This window comes from Chelonia mydas, chromosome 24 (genome assembly GCF_015237465.2).
Source record: "Chelonia mydas isolate rCheMyd1 chromosome 24, rCheMyd1.pri.v2, whole genome shotgun sequence".
NCBI classification, from domain to species: Eukaryota; Metazoa; Chordata; order Testudines; family Cheloniidae; genus Chelonia; species Chelonia mydas.
In genome coordinates this window covers 5,893,416-5,916,993 of record NC_051264.2, presented here as the reverse complement: position 1 = coordinate 5,916,993, position 23,578 = coordinate 5,893,416, and the positions used below count along the sequence as shown (strand labels likewise).

At 51.5% G+C, this 23,578-nt stretch overlaps 1 protein-coding gene across 1 annotated transcript in view; it reads left to right on the top strand.

Annotated features, from left to right (window-relative positions):
- LOC114020545 (perilipin-2) overlaps nt 1-21,422 on the top strand; it is a 48,349-nt gene extending 26,927 nt beyond the window's left edge. The window contains exon 7 of the mRNA XM_043534990.1: nt 19,349-21,422. Within this exon, the coding sequence (XP_043390925.1) occupies nt 19,349-19,681 (333 nt within the window). The 3' untranslated portion in view covers nt 19,682-21,422. The remainder of the gene's footprint in view (nt 1-19,348) is intronic.
- The last annotated feature ends 2,156 nt before the right edge of the window (nt 21,423-23,578 follow it).

Sequence of the window (23,578 nt, the reverse complement as noted above, 5' to 3'; positions counted from 1 at the left end):
CATCCTTGCTGAGCCTGCGTTGTGATCACTGGATATGCGGCATTGATGTCTTTCCACTGAAAAGATTTTGTTGTTGTTGTTTGAATAATGCTTAAAAATTGGTCTCTCCTTGGGCTGGGGTTCCTCTTGGATTTCACAAGCTATGCAGAATCCTGCTGTGGTCAGTATGGTTACCATGCGGTTATCGAACCAGCTGCTGTGCTCCACCCCAGAGGCGGCTGCAATTTCAGCAGTCTCTATAGATACAGGCCAAGATTTGCGAAAGTCACCAGGGATTTGGGGAGACACTTTAAAGTGCAGTCAGCGAGCGATTTGTAAGCACGTGCTCAGTGCTCATCCTCTGGGAATCAGGCCCCTTCTAAGGCATCTCCGAGTGGGACCTCCAAAAACAGAGGCACCCAAAATCACTAGGTGGCTTTGCAAATGTTAGGCCCTGGGTTCTATTCCTGGCTTGGGAGAAGAGGTGTCCAGAATAAAGGAGACTCGGAGTTTAAAACTCCTGGGCTCCATCCTTGGCTCGGCAACTAGATTTGCTGGGTGACCTTGGGCAAATCGCTCTCCTGCTCGGTACCTCAGTTTCTCCATCCATCAGGCATCTGCCACGCAGACAACTTTCACTATATCAGCTTCCGCCTGTGAAGCTCTTTATACACAAAGGGAATTCTGCCCTGATTTCCCATGGCTCCCGTTTGTGCCGGTGAGGGTAGAATTTCAATTTGTGCTCACGTTCTTTATGGACCTGAGCAGTATTCTGTAGGGACTGATTCTGCATGTGCTTAAGGATCTTAGATGAGATGGGACCAAATGATTTTTTTTTTTTAAATCTTATGGTTTTAATCCATTTGTTCTTAACCAACAGGCTATCAGGTATGTATATGGTTCCCATGATCTCAGCATTTCATGATCTTTAATGCATTTTACACCCCTCCCACCAAGGCATTATTATTCCCATTTTATAGATGAGGAAACTGAGGCCCAGAGTGGTTTGGCCAAGGCCACGCAAGGAATTTGTGGCAGAGGAAAGAATTGAATGCAGGTCTCCAGAGCATCCTAATGCTGGGCCAGCCTCCCTCGCTGCTCTGGTACCTGTAATTCCAGTGCTGAACAGTAGAAACTTTCCTAGGTCACGCTGGCTTTGTAGGGTCATTGGTGTAATGAGACTTTCCCCCCCTCGCCACCTGCTACCAGCTGCCTTAGCCAAGGAATGTTAGGAATGTCCAGGTAGATGCTGCCCCATGGCCAGGAACCGGGCTGCCTTGCTGCTGAGCAAACCGGATGCCCCGTTCAGCAGGGGGGAATATTTTAATTTTTGTTTCCTGCTTCCTGAGGCTGGTAAATAAACAGGGCGGCTTGTTTTGCAGGCAGCCTTTGATCTGGAGCGTAGGGTGAACTGTCTTAGTGTGCTCTTAACCTCTGGGGGGCGGGAGGGTTTGTAAAGCTGGGGGTGTTTTAGTGATTCTTATTTTATTTTTGTTTTTTTAGTTTTTCATCACTGCCTCTTTACGAAATGGGACTTTCGAGTGTAATCTGGATGGAGCTGCGGCCATTAATACATTGATTGAAATCCCCTTTGGTTGGAATCAATCAGGCCTTTGTGCCTGCTGTCTAACCGTGTCCGAGCTAGGAAATCTTTTACAAACCACGAACCTTAATATCCACATGGTTGTCAGGGGATTGTTTCTCAATTTCAGCATGATCGAAGAGCGCTGGTGGGCGTGGTGAGCCCATGCGCCAGGTGGGTCGCAAACGCCCCTTGCTCAAATTCGGCCTGGCCCACCCTCCATCATGACAGGGGGCAGCTGCCCCAAATTTCAGGAGCGGGGTTGCAACCCCATGACTGAGTGGGAAGCTCCCCTCCCCCAGAAGTTTGTTGCACGGGGGAGTGGGGAGAGGACAGTTGAGAACTATTGCTCTAGAGGCTAGTCTTCGCTGCAAGAGTGATTGGGGGTATGGCTAGACTGCAATCACGGGGTATGAGCACCGCTCAAGTAGACATACCTGAGCTAGCTTTAATCTAGATAGCTAGGTCCCAGAGCAGTGAAACCACGACAGCTGTCTTTAGTGTCGTGTTGCTAGCGAGGGCTGCATGTCCTGGATTGTTCTTGTGGGGTTGCTAATGAGGGCTGAGCTGGACCCCTGGCATAGGGTTGCTAAGAAAAACAGCATCAATCTCCACGGTTGTTCACACGCAGCAGGGTGCATTCAGCATCCTTCCTGAGGAGCCCCCTGCAAAGCTAAGCAACTGATGACAGGGCAGGGAAGGTGTGAACGGTCACATCCAGTCCCCTCCCCTTCTCTCAATAGCCAGCAGTGTGGAGATACAACAACATGAAGCAATCCCCCCACCCCCCCCCCGCTCTCCCACCTCGCTGGTGCTATGCACAGTCAGGCTGCAGCAATGCCCAAGGGAGGTTGATGAGGGAGATAAAGCCCCACTCCCTCTCTGGATGATTAAGCAGGTGCAATGCTGATGATCTGATCTTGACTGCTTGCCTTGGGAAGCAATGTCTGGAATAACTCCCTCCCTGGGCCGCTGCTGAAGAACTATGGCTCAACACTGGGTTTGGCCAAAGCTTTTAGAGCAAGTCTGGGAAACTAGTTCTGGTCAGGAACTGGAGTTTCCCTTGCAGGGGACAGTCCAGCATTTTGGGGGAGGAGGGGAAATCTGCTTCCATTCGGAACAAAAAGCAGAAATTTAGGAATTTCCCACCGAACAAAAATTCTGAAAAATGTTGATTCAGGGCCATTGGAATGTTTCCTTTCGCCCGCGTCATTTCAGCTCATTTCAGTTTGCATTTCATATTGCATTACAATATCAAATAGCCTAAACATCACATTAAGGATAACAAAAATAAAGAGACTGTATTATTGTAATATGTTAGTAGAATATGAAAGTAAAAATGAGTCGAAATGACACTAACACAATGTTTCAATTTTTGTGTGTCAACAAAATTCATCAAAATCTGGCAAGATGGTTAAATTTTGATAAAACTGCTATTTGCTGTCAAAAATTTTCCAACCCGCTCTCTCCAAAACTAAGCAAGGCACCGGGGACTGACTTCTACTGCACTCCAAAGGCTATAGGAAGCATTTTGTCCTGGTCCTGTCTCTTGGGATGCTTGAATCCTTGAATTCCCCTTCTCCTTTAGTAGGCAGGTCTCCTCTTCCCCATGGCATCTCTGGCCTCCATTCCCGTTGCTCCCATGTTAAGACTGACTTTGCTGGCATTTGGGGAAGGAGCTTGTTACCTTATTGAAAATTTGCTCATAAGCGTAGGTGAATGTGATGAAGCTAAGCTCTTTCTCCTTCCAGGGGTTATTTCTCCAGTGTGTCTTTTCTCTGCTAAAATAATTTATAAGCTGAGAATGAAATGTGCATCTTCTAAGAACTCCCAGAGTGGCGCAGGCTGATGGCCCATCTAGTCCAATGGCCTGTCTCTGACAGCTGGGAGGATTTGATTTAACAGCCCTGCTTCCAAAATGCACCTTCCTCTGAAACAACTGGTTCTGGCCACTACCTAGGAAAGGCGTGTGGCCTAGGTGGACCATCGGTCCGATCTGGGGTGGCTGCTCCTCTGCAATCCTGTGTCATGGGGAGAGATTTCTGACTGGCTTCCCAATCTGAGCAACGAGCATGTCACTGGTGTAATTCCATTTTCTGTGTCCTGCCAGCCCTGCGGAGACAGGCAGCCATTTGGGGAGGTGGACTGGCTGGGTGGGGGTAGGGACTTTATTTTGGTTCTTTCTTCCTTTGCTCTGAATCTAAAATAAGTCATTTGCATTGAAGGTCACATGGTTGCATAGAAGGTCACATGGTTGCATATGGAAAATATAGATCAATTCATGCCCTGAAATGAGAGGATTTGAAAGCCCTTCTAATGATATCCCAGCTTGTAATCACAGACTCGTGCAATGATTGCTACTCATTAGTAAGGCCCTACTTGAATCGCAGGATGATTGTCAAATAATTGCGTCTGAGTTGCAAACAAGACACAGAAAATAACGGAAAAGTAATAATTGACCTTTTTTCATTGTGGCAATTTGGAAAAGCCAGAGAAGCCCGGTTTGTTTAAGAAAAATTTGCTGGAACAATATAAACCCTCAAGTGCTATGTTATGCCTGCTAATCTTTTTTGATAGCTAGACATTTTGCTGCAACTATGTTAGTCAATGTGCAGGGCTGACAGCCCGAGTCCTACCGTGCATGGGGCTGACAGCCCGAGCTCCAGCTGCTGTCGGCTTGGATAAATGGGGTTCTATTGTAGTAATGGGGGAAAAAGTGTGTGTTGCAAACCTCAAAATGTACGCAAATTGCGGACTGTGCAAAGTAAGCCAATTAAAATAAAAATTGCAGCAGAAGCCTAATATTGCAGGATCCGCAATTTCCACAGTGTTGCATATTAAGTAGGGCCTTATTCGTGATCTATTAATTAGTATGACAGTAGTGCATAGAGCTCTAAAGACTGACTCCCTGTGTGACACCAATCGCGATCAGTTGTGCTAGATTCTGCACAAACACCGTGTGAGAGACAGTCCTCAAAGAATTTACAAGCTAAAGAGACAAGACAGACAAAGGGAGAGAGAAAGAGAATCTCTCCACCGCCCTGTTCCCAGTTTTACAGATTCATGGGGGGGTTTCAAGGCCAGAAAGGACACACATAATCATCTTCTCTGACCTCCTACAGGACACAGGCCAGAGAATCCCACCCAGTTATCCCCATATTGAGCCCAATAGCTCGTGGTTGGACTAGAGTATATTGTTTCCAAAGAGATACCCAGTCCTGGTTTAAAGACTTCAAGTGATGGAGAATTTAGCACGCCCCTAGTGAAGCTGTTCCAGGGATTAATGACCTTCCCTGTTTAAAAATGTGTGCCTTTTTTCTAGCTTGAATCTGTCAAGCTTCAGCTTCTAGGTCTAGCTGTTGGATCTTGGGATGTCTTTATTGGCTGGATTTAAGAGCCCTTTAGTATCAGATACCTTCTCCCTGTGTAGGTACTTGTGGGAAAACTGAGGCCCAAAAAGATGACGTGACGTGCCCAAGGTCATAGAGGCGTCAGTTGCAGATCTAGAAATTGGACTTTGGCCTTTCAAGTCCCAATGCAGTGCCTTGTCCACCAGACTATTTTTACACATAAAAGACTCATCCCCCTTCTAAAATTTACTGAGATAAAGGATATTCTATCTAGTTCAGAATGTGCTGTACAATGGAGATAATCCATTGCTTTGTGGTGGTTATTGCAGTGTGTTTTAATAATGGTTATTCCAGATTTACCCTGGTAGAACTGGGATCAGAATATGGCCCTGTACAAATACGTTAAATCTGCTTTTTGCTGGTTTGAGTCCAGGCCTGTTTCCTTTCAGTGAAACACACAAGATTTGGAGCTACGAGCCCCGTGCAGAGGATCCAAATCAGCCACAGGGGAGTGAGCTAGATTCCATTCTTGTGCACGCATCGTCTGTATCTTTGCTAGCCGAAATCCCGATTGCTGGTGCTTTTGTTTCTTGCTGCTGTTGCCAGAGTCAAAGAGCATCCAGCTTTTAATTTTTTTTTTCCTTCCCAGAACCCGGCTGGGGTTTACACCCGCCTGCCATTTGCGAATCGGTTCTTGATTCTAAGCACAACCAATCTGCTGCAAGAGTCACTGAGATGGAATAAGTCTGGAGCTCCCCAACGATTCTGTTTTGAAGGGGGCTGTTTTGAAGGCCAGCGGGCTCTTTAGGAAAGGTGCGACTCCAGCTGACACTTCTCACCAGACAGGGGCAGTAAACCCAGCAGGGGAGAGAATTTAAATGTCCTTTGTGCAATCCAAGGCAAGTATAAACCAAACACAGCCCTTGTACTATTAGGTGCCTCCCCAAGAGATTAAAAGCACCGCAGCAGCCCTGCCGGGGGTTCTTGGCTGGGTTCCTAGTGGTTAAATATTGACCCACCCAGGAGGAATGGGAATGCAAACGCTCAAGTTTCATGTTCTGGAAAAATACAGGGATGCTCCTCCTACTCCAAAGAAGGGAGGGTTGGGAGAAGCCAGGCAGGAGCTGCCATGTAACCTGATATTAAGGTGACCCCTCTCCTGCCCTGTAGATGTGACCCAAACCAGGTGCTGGATGGACATGAGTTCACTAAGGCACTTTGCAGGCTTAACAAAGAGGCTGTAATGCACCCCCTGTTCCATTGCAACTCGCAGACCCGCACTCCTGTGGAACCAGGGCTAGAACCTTGCTGCTTAGATGTGGCCATCTACCGTTTAAAGGTAAAGGAGCGCTCCCCCAGGTGGCGGTAGTAATATGCCCTTTATCCTCTATGGCAGTGGTTCTCAACCTTTCCAGGCTCTGTACCCCTTTCAAGAGTCTGATTTGTCTTGTGCGCTCCCAAGTTTCACCTCACTTAAAAATGCTTACAAAAATCAGACCTAAAAATATGTAAGTCAAGTGTCACAAACGCCATTACTCAAAAATCGCTGACTTTCTCCTCCTTTTTACCATATAATTATAAAAGAAATCAATTGGAATAGAAATATTGTGCTTACATTTCAGGGTATAGCCTATAGAGCAGCATAAACAAGTCATTGTATGACATTTTAGTTTGTACTGACTCGGCTAGTGCTTTTTATGTAGCCTGTTATAAAACCAGGCAGATATCTAGATGAGTGGATGTACCCCCAGGAAGACCTCTGCGTACCCCCCAGGATATACATACCCCTGGTTGAGAACCATTGGTCTATGGTGCCCATTAGCGTCTATGGAGACCCAACCACTGGAGGGCAACATAGCATACACACCAAGCCATGGCACTGAAGCTATGCTAGGAAACGGGAGGCAGATAGCCTTGTGAAGCAATCCTGATGCAACCCTATTTACTGGGCTGAGCTAATGAGCGCCACTTCAGCGGGGGAGGAGGGGGGAGGAAGTGGGGAGGAAGGCCACTTCAGCGTGGGGGGGGGGGAGGAAGTGGGGAGGAAGGAGATCCGAGCTGGTTAATGATTGCAGAGCAGTTTTGGCCCGACCCACGGGACTGAATGGAATTTTGCCGGCCAGCTCTGTACAAAGAAGCTTAGCTTCCCGGAAGGGGCGGCGAGGCAGGTTAGCATGGCCAAGGGCTGCAATGAAAGCGAGGCCACCCAGATCAAAAGACGTGGGCCTGCTGCCCTGGTTTACAGCACAGCCTCCCGGCAGAGACGAGAAAAGGGATTAAAATGAGGGATTGAATAAATAAATCACAAACAAACTCCATCAGGGAAGAGAGCTGAGCAGAGAGAATGACTAGACCAGCTGCGGGCTTTGTCTGACGGCCACTTCTGGCTGGGGAGTTCAGTTTGGCCATCCTGTTCTCGCAGGGGAACGGCGCATAGCCGAGAGATTGCACCAAAATGGCTGATGGGAGACAACGCCCGGTGGCATGAGGTCATTCTTTTGAAGGACAAACGAATCGTCGCTGGGTGCTTGATGGAACTTGTTAGAAGTCCTGTCAGCTCTGAAGAGCCGCGTTGAGAAGGGCTGAGGGGCCAAACGATGAATGCTCCAATGGGAGTTTTCACGTAGCCGGAGTCGGTGGCAGCATCAGAAATGTATTAAGTGGCTTGAGGCAGCTGGTCATGCTAACCTCCTTCACTGGCTGTATTCTCCAGATCACAATGAGCTGGGTCATCTGCTTGATCTAGCTACCGCTTCTCTTCACGTAGCCTGCTAGGATTTATCTAATCCCATCTAAGGGTGTCCACACAGGAAAAGGACGCCAGGGTGCTTAAAAAAAATACCAACAACAACAAAAAAAAAACGATTTCCTTAACCCTTGTGTGCAGGCTTTTATTTTGGATTGAAACTGGTTTATTTTGGTTCAGTTTGTCGATTAAGAGCCACTTCAGTTTAGCTTAAACCTGTTCCTAAACCGAATTAAGAGCATCCACACAGGGGTTTGTGCCAGATTAACTCAATCTTTTAAAACTGGTTTAAATTAATTTCTTGCATTTAGACAAGGCTGGTCTAATCGATCAGCTGAATGCTTTATCCTGCACTCATAGCTTGCTGGGTGTGTCTGTCTAACTTGTCTAGCAACTAGCTCCTTTGGCAACATCTTGCAAGATATCTTTCAAATTAAATCCATCTGTGACACACAGCCCCATCCCATCCAATTCTGCATTTCATAGGCATAGTGAATGGTTAGAGCACAGCAGCTGTTGTCAGAACAAAAATATGGAAAGAGAGAGACATACACACAAGAATGTCACTTTGGAACTGTGGAAGTCTAGCCTAGCGGTCATTTGGTCTGTGTGTCATAGGCCCTATACTGCTAAAAGCTAGTGGAGATTCTCCCATAGCTCAGAGAGCAGAAGCTTCGAACTGAGAGGAAACATAGCCCAGTGGTCATAATATCATGTGTGTCATAGATCCTGTGTTGCTAATAGCTGGAGGAGATTTTCCCATCACTCAGATGGCGGAAGCCTGTGCTTTTGGAGCAGAAATACTTGTTATATTTATCCATGTGCCATGGCATTCCAAGCGGCCATGGGATGTTGTACAGTGACAGATGTGAAGTCCTAAGTAGCCACAAATGTATTCCATCAGCTGGCAAAGAGTGCAGTTCGGATGGTTGGAGCGCCTCCCGGAGGAGTTGGGTGGGATGTGGGCAGGTAATGGGACCAGGGTCAGGTTGCAGGTCTGATCTCTCAGGAGTCAGCTTCCTGCCACGCTCTTAATCCCTACGGGAGAATCACGCAGTGGGTGGCACAAGGAAATAACTTGTTGCAGCCGGAGATGAGCCCTGCAGGACTGCGTGCTCCCTGCGTAAGAGCGAAGGGAAGGGGATACTGGAAAGGAAATAGGTAGTTGGCCAGATGCATCCTCTACTTCCTGGAGGGTGAGGATGGGGGCAGAGTTTGCTCTGGGTGCATCTCTCCCTTCCCAAGTTTTTGGGGATGGAAAAGGCAACATAGCCTGATCCTGCAAAACTCCCATTGATCGTCAGGGAGCCTCCAAATTAGGGCTACGAAGGTGGCTCCTGGGAAAACCCCAGCCACCCAGCAGGCTTGGGAGAGTCTCCTTTAGGATGTTTAGGCGAACCCAGGCTGGGAGGCTCGCTCCCAGATGCAGTGTAGATGTTGGGGGGCCAGGCCCTCCCGGTGCCTCAGTTTCCCCATCGTCAGCAGAGTAATGACACCCTGCTTTGCAAAATGCTTTGAGATCTACTTCTTTTATAAGAACTCATTATTATTCCCCACCACCACCACTGTGTTACCTAACCTGCTCCTACATCCTTGCCTGTGATGAGCTATTTATTATTAGCAGGGCCCTCTGCTGAACAGCAGGGCAGGAGCCGCTGATCTCAGCTACCTTCCTGGCATAGCAGGATCATTAAGGAAGCAAAGGCCTCTTTGTTCTCAGCAGCTCCCGCTAATCGTGTTATCCCCCTGCTCATTGTCGTCTTGCCAGAGCTAAAGTGACAGGAGCCATGTGGCTGGGGAGTAATTCCTTGTTGGGCTGCTGCTGTGTCCCCTGTCATGTGGCAACTGTCCCTGTCTCCCCACTCTGGGGTCCCCTAGGCCCGAAGGTCCTGGCAGGTTGTTGAAGTCAAAGGAGGCCTGCTGGTCAGTTCAAGCTCAAGCCCTCGCTTCGTTTCCTAGTCGCTGAAAAAACCCAGCCTCAGCCAGTATGTGCAAACGATGCCAGGGAGTGCAATTATCCAAAGCTCTTTCCAATGCGCGGGGTGGTTCCCCCCCTCCATATTGTTTTAGTTCCCGGAGGGGCTGTGGGAACCCTCCCCTGTGAAGCAGAACCCAATCAGATGTAAGCTGTTCATACATTTAATACAGCAGCCGCGCCGCCTGGAGCTGTGGTCTCCGTCACACCTGCATCCAGGAGGCCCACTGGCATGAGGGGTGATTTTGCAGGTAACGCTGCAAGCAAGCTGCAACGTTAACAGCCTGCCCCCCCGAAATGCTCTGTCTCCGCAGGTGGGGCACACCTCCTGGCTGAGCTGCTCATGCTAGAGTAGCATTATCCCACACACCCACTGCCAAGTAAATTCCCTACAGCTGTTAGCCATGAGCAGCCTGAGCCAGAACAATGATCCGCCATCTTGGAGTCTGTTAATATCGAAGCAGTTTACTAGTAGTAATAATGCAGGCAGCATGACCTAGTGGTCAGAGCATAGGTCTGGGATGCAGGAGACTTGGGTGTGTTTCCCTGCTGTGCTGCAGGCTCCCTGCATGTCCTTGGGTGAGACAGTTTAAAAAAAAAACCCTCAGTGCCTCAGTTTCCCCATCTGTGAAACGGGGAGGACAGTACTTCCCTGCCTCCTGGGTTACTTGCAAGACTAAACGCATCAGTGTTCAGGAGGTGCTCAGATACCATGGTGACAGGCCAAGCTTATAACTACATAAACTTCACAGGCGGCTGTGGTTGCTCACAGAGCATCCAGGGGCTAGGGCACTAGCCTGAGACTTTGGGGGCCAGGTTCAATTCCTTGCTCTGCTACTGACTCTCTGTGTCCTTGGGTATTTAGACTCCTAACTCCCACTGAGAATCTGGGAACTTTGTCTCTCTGTGCCTCAGTTTCCCCATTTCTAACAGCCCTGCCCCGCCCCACAGAGGGTGTTGTGAGGGTACACACATTGACAGTCATGAGGTGCTCCATGAAAGGACCTGAGATAGATAGCCTCATGCTCAGGGTATTGCCCTGGCCTTTGATGGGGTCAGGAAGGAATGTCCCCGGGAAGCAGGTTCTCTCATCTCTGCAGGGGTCTGGCACCTTCCTCAGGAGCAGCTGAGGCTGGACACTCTGAAACAGGGCTAAATAGATCATGGTTCTGACTCAGGCTGACCATTTCTATGTCTGTGAGAATCTCAGGTCTCCTCCTGCTCCAAAATGGGGGGAGGACAGGAGGGAAAGCTGATGGTAACAGCATCTTCCAACCAAAGGTTTCCTCTAAATGAGTCAGTTGGAGGCCCAGGCTGGCAGCCTTCAGCGCCCTGATGAGTCAGTGACTCAGAGGGCCATCTCTCCTCCAGGTGCTTATTCCGGGAAGAGGCTAATTGTAAGGGAGGCGAAGATCCCTTTCATCTCATCAGGGAAACTGAATGTCTTTGAGCTAGTTCCGTCACGTGGCACTCGGAGTCCACGTTCTCTTGCTGGGCTCCAGTTTCTACCCTGGAGCCATGCTGGGTTCAACAGAGATGGCCGCTCTTAGACATTCAGTCAGTACAGAGCGGGTAGCAGGTAGCCCAGGTGTTAAAGTGCTGGCCTGGGGGACGCTGTAGGCCTGAGTTTAGTTCTCTGCTCTGCTGCACAGTCGCTGTGTGATTTTTAGTTTCTCCGTGCCTCAGTTTCCCATCTGTACAATGGAACACTGACTATCCCTCAGTGGGACTTAGCTGGCCTCATCGCTGCAGTGTCTGAGAGCACCTAACAATCTTTAGTGTGTTGATCTTCACGGCACCCTGGGAGGCAGGGCAGAGCTATTATCCCCATAGTACAGATGGGAAACTGAGGCACAGAGAGGCTAAGTGAGTTGACCAAGGTCACAGAAGCTGTGGCAGAGCCAGGAATTGAACACAGGGCTCCTAAGCTGGCACCTTAACCACTAGACCATCCTTTCTCTCCTGGGAGTGCTGCCCTACCTCACAGGAGGCGGGGGCAGGGTTGTAAGGCTAAATATCTTACAAATGGTGAGGTGCCCAGACACCAACGTGATGGGGGGCCAGGTAAGTACCTTAGCCAGAGAGCTCAAACCCCAGCTGCAGCCAGTATCTGAAAGCAGGTGGTTTCCACTCCTGGGTGCTGATGTCAAAATGACCTTGCCTGGCTGCTCTGGAAGCTTTGGGTACAGAGCAGGGGACAGGTACAGTACACAGGGGTCTGCAGCATCAGCAGAGAGAGCGCGGTGCAACAAGAAACAACTCGATTGGTCAGGTGGCATCTCTGTATCCTGGAAAACTTTAATGAGTCTTTCCCTGGGGAGAGAGGCTGCCTGGAGGCCCCTTGAGCCAGAAGCCTGTGCAATTCTTGTGGGGAGCGGCCCGTTTCCTTGGGTGGCTGCTGGTTAGAAGTGAGCCCTGGCCTGCAGAGATCGTGCAGCGTTCGGGAGGGGCTTCTCTGTAAGCGTGTCGACCCTGCAAGTCAAGGTGTGATGCCCGGGGGGCGTACCTGCCTCGTTTGAATCTAGCTAGCACCGGGGATGACAGTAGTGAAGAGACCTGGTTGCACGGATTCACCTAATAAATTCCCTGCCATTTTCGGGGCATTGGTGCACCTCTGACCCTCCTACTTGCTGCCTGTTGCACTCAACAGTTTAGTCTCTGGAGGGCTGTGATACTTTGGTCTAATCCAGGCTCAATTCAGGGCTACCTGGGGGGCAGGGTTAGTAGCCTGTCATGTGCAGCTCATATGAGTTGCTCTGGTGGTCACTCTGCACTGGGCTAACCCCTGTGCCTCTTGCTGGATTAACGCTGGCATGGGTGGGCATCCTCTTGCTACCATCACACCTTCACTTGCAGCGTCGACCTGCCCGCGAGAGCTGGCCTCTCCAAGGGGTCTGGGAACAGCCTTGCTTTGGCTGGCCCACAGCCACCCCACTGGCAGCTGTGCTGAGGGGAGCATCTGGGCATGATGCGTGCCAGCGGGGTCTGCGGCACTGCCTGGGCACAGCCAGTTGGGAGGGGGAACAGGTTGGGAGGGAGCTGGTCCGGACTGGGCTCCCGTTCCCATTGGCAGGCATCCTGTATCCTATAGCTGTGAGCAGCAGGTGGTCTCCTGCAGCAAGACGGGCTGCTGTCCAGCCCCTAGCACCGTGGGGGCCTGGTCTGTGACTGCGGCTGCCAGGCTCTAGGGCAGGGGTGGGCAAACTACGGCCCGGGGGCCGCATTCAGCCCTCCAGATGTTTTAATCTGGCCCTCGAGCTCCTGCCGGGGAGTGGGGTTGGGGGTTTGCCCTGCTCCACGCGGCTCCCAGAAGCAGCGGCATGTCCCCCCATCCAGCTCCTACGCTTAGGCGCAGCCAAGGGGCTCCACACGCGGCCCCTCCCCCAAGTGCCGCCCCTGCAGCTCCCATTGGTCGGGAGCTGTGGCCAACGGGAGCTGTAGGGGCAGCTCTTGCGGACAGGGCAGCGCACAGAGCCGCCTGGCCACGCCGCCCCATAGGAGCCAGAGGGGAGACATGCCGCTGCTTCTGGGAGCTGCTTGAGGCAAGCGCCGCCTGGAGCCTGCACCTCTGACACCCCCCACCCCACTCCCCAACCCCCTGCCCCAGCCCTGATCCCCCTCCCACCCTCCGAACCCCTTGGTCGCACCCCAGAGGCCCCTCCTGCACCCCCAACTCCTCATCCCCAGCCCCACCCCAGAGCCCCCTCCTACACCCTGAACTCCTCATTTCTGGCTCCACCCCAGAGCCTGCACCCACAGCTGGAGCCCTCACCCCTCTCCTGCACCGCAACCCCCAATTTCATGAGCATTCATGGCCCGCCGTACACTTTCCATACCCAGATGTGGCCCTCGGGCCAAAAAGTTTGCCCACCCCTGCGATAGGGCAATCCAAATAATCAGTAATAAGCCAGGGTCGGACGCCTCCTCCCAGAGCCGGTGGTGCTAACACGTGCAGCCTGGCAGCTGCCCGGTGCCTCTGTCTGGCAGGGCAAGTGCAGGGCTGTGGCGAAGGGGAGGGCGAGGGAAAGCCGGGGAGGGGGGAGTGAGAGAACAGGACCGGGATCTGCAGAGAGCTCAGGTTGGAGCTGAACGAGGCCCGGCTTCTGACCGAGGTGTGAGAAGTTAATGAAGCAGGAAGGGGCCCGGGGTGCCTCATTTCCCCTCTGGTTAATTAGCTTCCTGGGCTAAGGGTCCCCCGTGAGCTTTTCTCGCACAGGATGTTCTGCCCCATTTCGCCATTGTCCCCACGGACGCGCAGTCAAAGAGCCCTTAATCCCCTTTGTCCCCGTGGCACTTGCTCACACATACTTGTGCTGCGTGAGGTCAGCTGCTATCCCTGACCGCCAGCTCCCGGCCTCCCAGTGCCTACTGAAGCAAAGCCCCTGGCACAGCTGAAGTCAGGCCAGGCTGGGGGTTTAAAGCAACCTTGCATCCAAGTGGCTGAGGATGTCACACGGCAGCATGGGTTTCGGCTTGAGCTGATTCTACTTTGCATCTTATCTTCTCCCCCGCCCCCAACCCTCCTGATAGCTCCAGTTGAGGGCAGCGGATTTAAATGGGATGGATGGTTTTGTGGTTAAAACATTGCACTGTGATTCAAGGAGACCGGGTACAATTCCTGGCCCTAGGCTCCCTGTGTGTGACAAAAAGAAAAGGAGGACTTGTGGCACCTTAGAGATGAAGTGAGCTGTAGCTCACGAAAGCTTATGCTCAATAAATTTGTTAGTCTCTAAGGTGCCACAAGTACTCCTTTTCTTTTTGTGTGTGACAAGTCAATTGCCGTGTCTCAGTTTCCCCCACCTGTACGCTGGTGAGAACAACTCTTCCTTTTTGTCTCTTGTCTGTGAAGATTGCAAGCTCTTCGGGGCAGGAATTGCTATTATGGATTTCTGGGCAGTGCCTGGCATAATGGGGCCCCGATCTCAGTTGGGCCCCTGCGATGTTCCTGCCGAACAAAGAATGAAGGTTTCATTCTGGCAGCTGCCTCAGCTTCTGGGATGCAGGTTCCTTCCCTCTTCCACCGAAGAATCTGGTGGTGGTCAGTGCTAGAGACAAGACACTGGACTAGGCGGGCGCTGGGTCTGATCCAGGTTGGCAATGCCTATGTCTCCGTGTAGCCGCTGTGTAAGAACTTCAAGTCCAGCCAGCCTCTCTTTGAAGCCGTGGGGCCCATCAGAAGACGAATGGCCCAGTTACTGTCTTCCAAAGCACCTTGGGGCCTTATGAACCGCTCATGACTTAATGCAATAGCCGTGTTCCCTTCACGCCGATCCCTGCTGGGAACAAAGCTTCCCCTGGCATGGCCTGTGCCCTAGCCAGATTTTCCCCCAGACCCCTCTCTTCTACAGGAGGGAATTGCCCTTCTCCTGAACAGGGGAGACGGCCGGGGGTTACTCTGGCTCTGCCATGCACTGGCGACTGGCCATGGTGCAAGTGGCAAAGCACAGGGCCCGTGAAGGCACCCGAGACAGTCTGTACTGCGACAGCGGAGTGGACGGGAGGGGAGAAGAACTAGATGTGATTTCTCTTCCCCTTCCCCAGGCCCCTTCTCTGCTTTGTCCGTGGAGCATCCATTGCCCTGACCAACCAAAGCGCTAAAGCGTTCTCTCCCTGTTCGAGTCAACGAGCTGAGCCGCAGCTGTGTCTCTGAGACCGTTAAGAGGGTGTCTGAAGCGCCAGGAGGGCAGTTTATGTAGCAAGCAAAAGGGAAAATTGACAACAGGGCATGATTCATGTCTTGCTGAAAGCATGTTCTGTTCCCAGAAGCCTGAACGCCAGATTCTGATCTCGGGTACGCCAGTGTGAATCCAGAGTGAATCCCTAGACTTTCATGGATGTCTACACCAGTGTAACTGAGAATCTGGCCTTACCTCCATTGACTCCAGTGGGGTTACTTTGGGCTTACACTGGTATAACTGGGATCAGAATCAGCCCACAATTCTATTGACTACAATAGAGTGACTCGAGATTCACATCAGTGTCATGGAGATCAGAACCTGTCCCTAGCTCCACTGACTCCAGAAAGGGTGCCCAGCATCAGAATCCGGCCTGAATTCGCCCATCACCTAATTTCCCCCTACGTTTCAGTCTTCAGCACTTATGTCCTTGAAAATAATTTTACGCTCGTCTCCTGGCCTTGGGTTTCAGCCTGGAGAAGGACCGAGGAGGGCTCTGATTCAAGGCTGGGCAAGGGTCAGAACCTCATCTCCTAACCCATCCCTTTAATTTTGGGGCCAGGATAAAAGCTGCAGAGCCTCAGACACTACTACTTTCTGTTCCGAGTGCGAGGCGCGCTTCTTTGGCCCGCCTTTAATAATGAGCACGTAACACAGCCCTAGAATAAATACATCTGGTCGAAACAAAAAAAATCCTCTTGTGATTTTCCCATTGGGAGGAATCACATGCAACAAGTGCTAGTCGGGTTGGCTGGGAGGTGCTCAGATGCGACAGTGCTGGTGGGGGCTGTATAAAACGCCCCCACCAGCACTGTCGCATCTGAGCACCTCCCAGCCAACCCGACTAGCACTTGTCGCATGCGATTCCACCCAATCAAATAGCAAAACCCTTCTGCCAGATTTGAGAGCAGATTCACAAAGATAGCTAGGTACCTAGAGGGGCATTTAGTGAGATTTAGAAAGTTGCCTATGGTGGTCAAGCACCTAACTCCTATTGAAAGTCAATGGGAGTTAGGTACCTAACTCACAGAGGTGATTTTTGCAAATCCTTTAGTGAGTTTGGCCCTTGGTTCTGGATCATGTGCAAAAGTGCTGAGTAGATGGCCCAAAATTGGCAGAAGTCGCATGAGATCCACTAATTTCTCCTATTTAGTAGTTGTTTTATTATTATTTGTCTGATGGTAGCACCTCAGAGCCCCAGTAATGAGCCCATGGTATGGTGTTAGGAGCTGTACAAACATAGCACAAAGAGACAGGCCCTGCCCCAAAGATATTCCATTTCTGTCTTGCTCCCACTCTCTGTGCCCTGTTGTACGCTGTCTGGTAAACAGAACATGAACCCAACAAAGTATGAGCCGAGGTTTGAGACCCACCCATTACACCCACCCACTGCTGTGGTTAACCTGCAGGACACGCTGCTGTTGGGTTTTAATGTGGTTCACCTGTGGAACGCTCTCCTCTAGGATATTAGTGAGGTTAATTTGTGGGACTCACAGCTGCTGTGTATTAGTGATATTTTCCTCTGGAACTCTCTGTTCCAGGATATTACTGTGGTTAACTAGCTGGTTTAATGTGCTGGATATTAGTCCGGTTTGCCTATGGAACTCTCTGTGACAGGATATTAGTGAGGTTAACCTGTGGGATTCACAGCTACTGGGTATTAGTGAGGTTTGCCTGTGGAACTCTCTGTTACAGGATGTTTTGAGCTTATCCCTGTGGGACTCTCCGCTGCTGGGTGTCACCCTGCTAAGGAGCTTAGTGAGATTCAGAAAAGAATTAGATGTTTATATCAATAAGGATTGCGCCTGCTAGGACCATCAGAGAAGGGGTCTCCAACTTCATGCGGCAGGCTCCATCCAGTCACCAGAGCAGGGGGAGCTAATGGGGACTCTCAGGGGTGGGTACCGCACTCTAGATGGACCGAAAGCCTGCTCCAGGGGCAGCGATTCTTGTGGCTCGGGTGAAAGTCACCGTTACATACCAGATGCTCGCCTCGTCCGGCTTCTCCAGACAGCCGGGTGCCGTCCCGTAAGCCGCTTCCTAAAACAGAGCTAGCAAAATACCTTCTGGAAAGACAGTGAGCTCATGTGTGAGGCCTGCAGGATGTACAGCAGCCAGGGGTCACTGGGGAGTGAGGCAGGTCTGGGGCTCAGCAGCTCTCTGCTGTCTGTCATCAGCGGGGCAGTGGAGAGATCCAATGTCAGTAACTCTCGTGCCGGGGAGGCCTGAGCCGAAAGGCTGGTTCAGGGTGGGGGTGGGGTTGTAACAGGGCAAAAAAGTCGCAGACAAAACCTTTTTCTGTTGGAAAAATGCTGTTTCAGGGGGAAGCGTCGGTTTCCAGGGAACGGTGCCGACATCAGGTTGGTTTAGATGAAAATGTTGCCAGGAAGGTTGCTTAGGCCCAGGATGGAATTTGTGCTCAGAGGGAGAGACACCTGCCCCAAAATAGACAACAGCCTGCTGGTTAGGACGGGCACGTGGGAGACCCAGGTTTGGGTCCCTTCTCTGTCTGAGTCAGACCAAGGACTTGAATGCAAGTGACCGAACCGCTGGGCTAGAGAGTTGGCCTGTCTCTTTGGCCCAAGGGCTATTTAATTATTTGTAAAGGGGGGATGGGGGGACGAGGTAATGTTGGCAAGAGAGAGACGAGCTTTTGAACTACACAGAGCTCTTCTTCGGGTCTGGGAATAGTACTCCAAGGGTATTTCTACACTGTAGTGTACGCCCAGGGTTCGGACTCAGGCTCACACCTAACTCTGCTTCTGTCTATACACAAATTGCGCCAACCCAGGTCTCAGGACCTCCCCCCACGCCCCCCAGGGGCGGAGGGTCTGAGCCTGAGTCAAGTTGGGATTCAGGGTCCAAGCCCTATTGCTTTGCAGCGTAGATACAGCCACGCTGGATTCATGCTCTGGGAGTCCATTAAAAATTTCCATAATCCCACTGGCCCACGTTCTTTGTCCTCTGGACAGTCCAGTTTGGTGGACAGTCGAGGTTTCCCGCCTTGCATTACGAACCAAGGACTGGAGCGGCCACATTTTGGGAGGGCTCTAGAAAGTCTGGGATAGGGTGGTTGGACTTGTGTCCGAATAATACAGTGTAGACACCGGAGCTCTGGTTCCCTTCGGGTTCAACAATTCCTAGCCTGGAGTCCCAAATGAGTATAGATGACATTTCAAAGTTCCTCATTTCCCGGGAGACGGAAATTCTGCTTTTTCTGGCCAGCTATAGCGCCGAGTGCCTCCAGCCCTGGTTAAAGCCATCCTGGTGGGGCAGTAATGGAGGGTAACCTGCAGAGCACACGGCTGCAGGCTTGTGCGGTGAACGGCGAATGTTTCCATCTGGGGTAGCTCCCTCAATATCAAAATCTTAGCTAATGGTAGCCGCGGGGGAGATTTGGTTGAGGATGCAGAGGGACGGTTAACCCTTTGTAAACTCTCCCAGGATGCTTGTGTCTATTTCCCCCTGCAATGAAGATCCGGCCTCTATGTAGACAGAACATGGGTGCTCCCTATGGAGGGGTCAACCTAGGCAGATCCCGTGCGGTGACCTAAAGCAGCAGGGAGCTAGAGAACCACAGGGTCTGTCTGTGTTCACCAGTCTCAGTGAGAGAGCCCCTTTCCCTCCATGACAGCCCAGTTGCCTCTCAGCCACCAGGGATGCTGTGAGGTTTGGTACCAGTAACTCCCCATTGCCCGCTGCTTCCCAGCCCCAGTGACCAGTCCGGAACCAGCCCAGGGGGGAGCTGGGGCCTCACCAGACCAGGAGGCAGGCCCGGTAAGGCTGGCCGTGCCAGGCCTCTGCACAGGGCCTGAGTGGCTTGAAAGCAGCAGCTTTCAGAAGGGACCGTTGCCAGGAGCGCTTTCTAATCACATCTGAGCAGAGTGACCCTGCGCTAGCCGGGTCTTACATAAGAGCCGTTAATGGCTCATACAGGCGGGGATGAAAATAGACTCACATCGGGACGTTAGGAGGGATGGGGCGGGGGGTGATTCCACACCGGTGACCTCCCCCAGGCTCATCTTGTTGTTTCCCATCCAGCTGAGACGTCGACTCTACCGCGCTCTGGTTGCTCTGACCGAGACGGGTGACTCAGACCCAAGCCCCCAGCCTGGCTTCCCCCGGGACCCCATCCCCATCCGGCTCGTCCAGAGGAGGCGATCCAGCTCAGGACGCACAAGCAGTAAGGCCTCTAGCAACAAGCACAGCATCCAGGATGGGAGTGGTCATGGGTCCACCCCATCGCCCGCCCGGAGAGGTCTCCCCGCCGCCCTGAATCGAGATCCCCCTGCCAAGAAGACTCAATCTCCACGCTCTGCAGCCAGCCGGCTCTGGGAGGGCGGGGACCTCTCCTCCTTGGGCAAAGAGATGTGAGCATGCAGCCAGGACATTCCCCCCACCCCTTCTCTGCCATAACCGCTGGGAGCCGGGCGGGAAGTGGGATTTGCGTCCCGCGGGGCATTCTGGGATTTCGAAATTTTGTTTTCTCCCAGATCTGGGTAGAAAGTCGAAATCTCGGAATCTTTCACAAAACAAAATAATATGAAATCATGCGTGAAGACCTTATCGAAATTGTTTCATTTCGACTTTATCATTTCACCTATTACAGAGGGAGGCAGAGTGGCCTAGTGGCTAGCGCACTGACCTGAGACTCAGAAGACTTGGGCTCTATTCCGAGCTCTGCCAGTGGACTGCTGGGAGACTTCCCTTTCCGTGCCCCAGTTTCCCCATCTATAATATGGGGGAAATGAAGCACTTAGAGGTCTATGGATAAAACTTGCTATATAAGCGCTAGGTTAATAGTATATTTATTAGATTATAAAGTCAAAATGATAAAGGTGAAATGAAACATCTGGATAATTTCAACAAAATTGTTACCTTCCCGCGAGACATTTTGATTTTTATTGAATCAAATTTTCCCCAAGGGAAAAACATTCTGTTGGGAAATTTGTAGCTGGTTCTAGGCTGGGAAGCTTTAGGCTAGGAATAGAATTGAGGTGGGGGGCTGAGCAGAACCAGTTAATATCCTGCAGCAGGGGGCTCTGTAAGTTAACCTGAAACATCATTCTGCAACAGGAAGTTCCACAGAATAGCCTCAGATATCATGCTGCAGCAGGGAGTTCCCCAGGATAACCTCAGTTAATATCCCACAGCTGGGAGTTCTGCAGGTTAACCCCCCTAACATGCCCAGTGGTAAACATGCCGACAGCCACCCCCTGTGGAAGGCATCTTATCCAGTGACCAGCACGCCAGCCCAATCCCATTGCTGGCAGCTGCCAAGCCTTCCCTCCCCTATTAACTGACACCCCATCACATCTTCCCCAACTACCACAGCTATGCTTCCAAAGGACCCCTGTCTCCCAAGGGCAGTAACGGTCCCCACAGCTGAGCGGCGCTTACTGAACACAGTCTAAGGTCTCATGCATTTCCAGCTCTTCCAAGCAGTTTGCTCTGACGTAGAGGAGATGGTCCAGGGCTAAATCTCACATGCAAAACACCCCCAATGCAGTGGAAGTGCCGGGGTTACCAAATAGCTGGCATATATCAGCTTTAGCACCCAGTCCTGCCAGCTGCAGAGCGCCCTTTGCTCCCTCTGGCTTCAAACGCGCAGGAGCAGTGTGCAAAAGGGGACCCTCGATTTTGTATCCTGTCCTTCCATGCGAGTGTACCCTAAGTGGCTTTATGGCATTAGGAAGCTAAATCATATAGAGTAGAGAGGGCCTGGATCTGCCGGAAGCACGGGCTGGGGAGGAGAGATGCAGGACGGCTGCCCCAGGGGAGTGAAGCTGCACTGGAGAAGGCTCTTGCGCCGAGAAAAGCTGGCCTGCATGTAAGGGGAGAGAGAGGAGGGTGGAGTTAGACAAGCCAGGGAGAGAGAAGAGATGGCATTATAGGGAGGTGGTTTTAGTGGCAGCTGCTGCATGGGAACCCTTTGTGGCTCTCGCACGACTGAGTCGTCACCTCCAAAGACACTGCAGCAGGATAGGCTCCCTCGATCCAGGGCCCTCGTGAACGAGCTTTGGTCAGTTTTGCTCCAAGGCTAAGTTCCTCTCCCTCTGGCATTTCCCTTCCTGTGCTTGTGTTCTGTAAAAGGTAATAAAAAAATAAATACATAAACCCAGCCTCCCAGCCATGTTCACTGGAGCCTGCCATTTTCTTGTGTCTGCAAACTGGAACAGCTCACTCAGAAATAGCAATCCTTGGTTCCTGCATCACTAGCTCAGACTGTCAGAACATGCTGTGCACATGGGTGTTATCCCCCACTTTACAGGTGGGGAAACTGAGTCACAGAGAGACTATGTGACTTGTCACAGGGCATGTTAGTGACAGAGCTGGGAATAGACTCCAGGAATCCTAAATTCCCATCCTAGACAACACTCCCCACCCCAGTGTTGGGAATGGAACCCAGGAGTCCTACCTCCCAGCCCCCTGGTTCTAATTGCTAGACCCCACTCTCTTCCCAGAGCCAGACATAGAATGTCCTGTCTCTCAGCCCCCTGTTTAAATCACTAGATCACACTCCTCCCAGGGCCAGGAAGTTGCATTCTCCTGCTGAAGGCATCCTGCAGCTAGTTCCCCATGTCTGTGTTTAAACAATAGATTGGGGGGGCACTTTGGATTGTATCTAAACAGGTGCACCTGTCTCAAATAACCTGCCATTCCCATTCAGGCTGGCTTAGAGCCTGGTCTCTCCTCCCTTCCTTTGCAGTTCCAGAAGAGGGCTGAGTGGCTGCAGGCTCCGGGCCCATGCGAGTGGCAATATGCATGCCCTGTGCATTGTATGCGCCCTCAGACTGTGGCTTTGCAAAATATGTATCCCTCTTTAGCTTGATTTTTCTCTCAGAGACAAGTCCAGTGACTCCAATGTGTGTTCCCCTGACTTACACCAGTTTGAGGTGGGAATCAGGCCCTGCGAGACCACTGTGGAATTGCTCCACCTCTCCCTTAGCTCGCACACGTACATTTCACTCGCCCCGCAGCCAGCGGGTGCAGCACCAGGGTCAGCAAGTGGGCGAGAATCTGATCTCATGCCGGTTTCACACTGGCGAAGCCCCATTGATTGCTCCTTTTCGACACTGGGGAAAGTGAGTGGAGAATCCAGCCCTGCGACTCTGTAGTGAGGCTATTGATTGACGAATCTGGTGTCCCCTCACCCGCTGTTAAATGAGTCTTCTGTTCTATTCCTTGCCCTCATGTTGTTCTATTCCGTGCCCTCATGTTCTTCCTTTTCAGTTCTTCGAGCCTCCTTCAATCGCTGCCTTGCTGAGAGCGCACAGAAGCCGATGCTTATTGGTGTCTCTACAGACACAGGATGGGTGTTACCTCCGTACTCCAGGGGGCCTTTTGATCAAGTAATTTGCCTGGAGTCTTCCAGAGATCTGCCTTATGGAGCTGATTTTCCAAGATCCTCAATGCCCCCAGCGGCTGTTGACTTCAGCTGCGTTTGTGGGTGCTCAGCATCTCTGAAGAGCAAGCCCCAGGCCTCTTCTTTATCTCACTGTTCAGAAGCTGCTTGACCCTTCCTGGTGGGGCCAGGTGAAGGTGCCCCCAGCCCATAAATGTTACAGTGGAGGTAAAGGTGGACCGGAGCTGCAGAATTCAGATCCAAGTCCTGATTCCACCCAGGGTTTGGTTTCAGCCCGTTCCGGAGTTGAGATCCACCTGGAGGTGTTTGGCTCCAAGCCCCAGCTCCATCATCCTGCCCCTGGTGCTGTCATTTACACCAGCGCAGTGTGCTTGTCAAATGCTACCGTTCTGAGCCGGTGCTTTGCATGGTATAAACAATGGCCACCAGTGCAGAGAATCAGGCCCCTGGTGCATGGGAGGTAACGGCTGCTGCTAGACAGAGCAGTGTCTTGAGAGCCTGGGGCCCCTTTGTAACTGGAAAGCCGGAGCCCCATGCACCCAGCTGTTTACCCAGAATTACCTTCCACTTTAACTCCTAGTAGGTCAGTAGATCCTTATCTGGCACGATCCATGGTCAGTGGCCCTCTGTGCTTGGCTCCTAACACAGCACATGCATGATGGACATTGTCCAAGCTCACCCTTCCACACTGCTGGCCTTCCTCTTTCATTAAGGTAACAAAGCCCTCACGCAGGACTGTGCTTATCATGATAAACCTTAGCCCCCCCTCTCTCCTAAGCTCCATCCTGAGCAGGCTCATTACATCTTTTCCCTATGGGTCCTCTTCTAGCTCTCCCTTCACTCCCAAACTCTCAGCCTTTATGTTGTTGAGCAGGATTAATCAGGCCCCACCTGGTCTGGCTGAA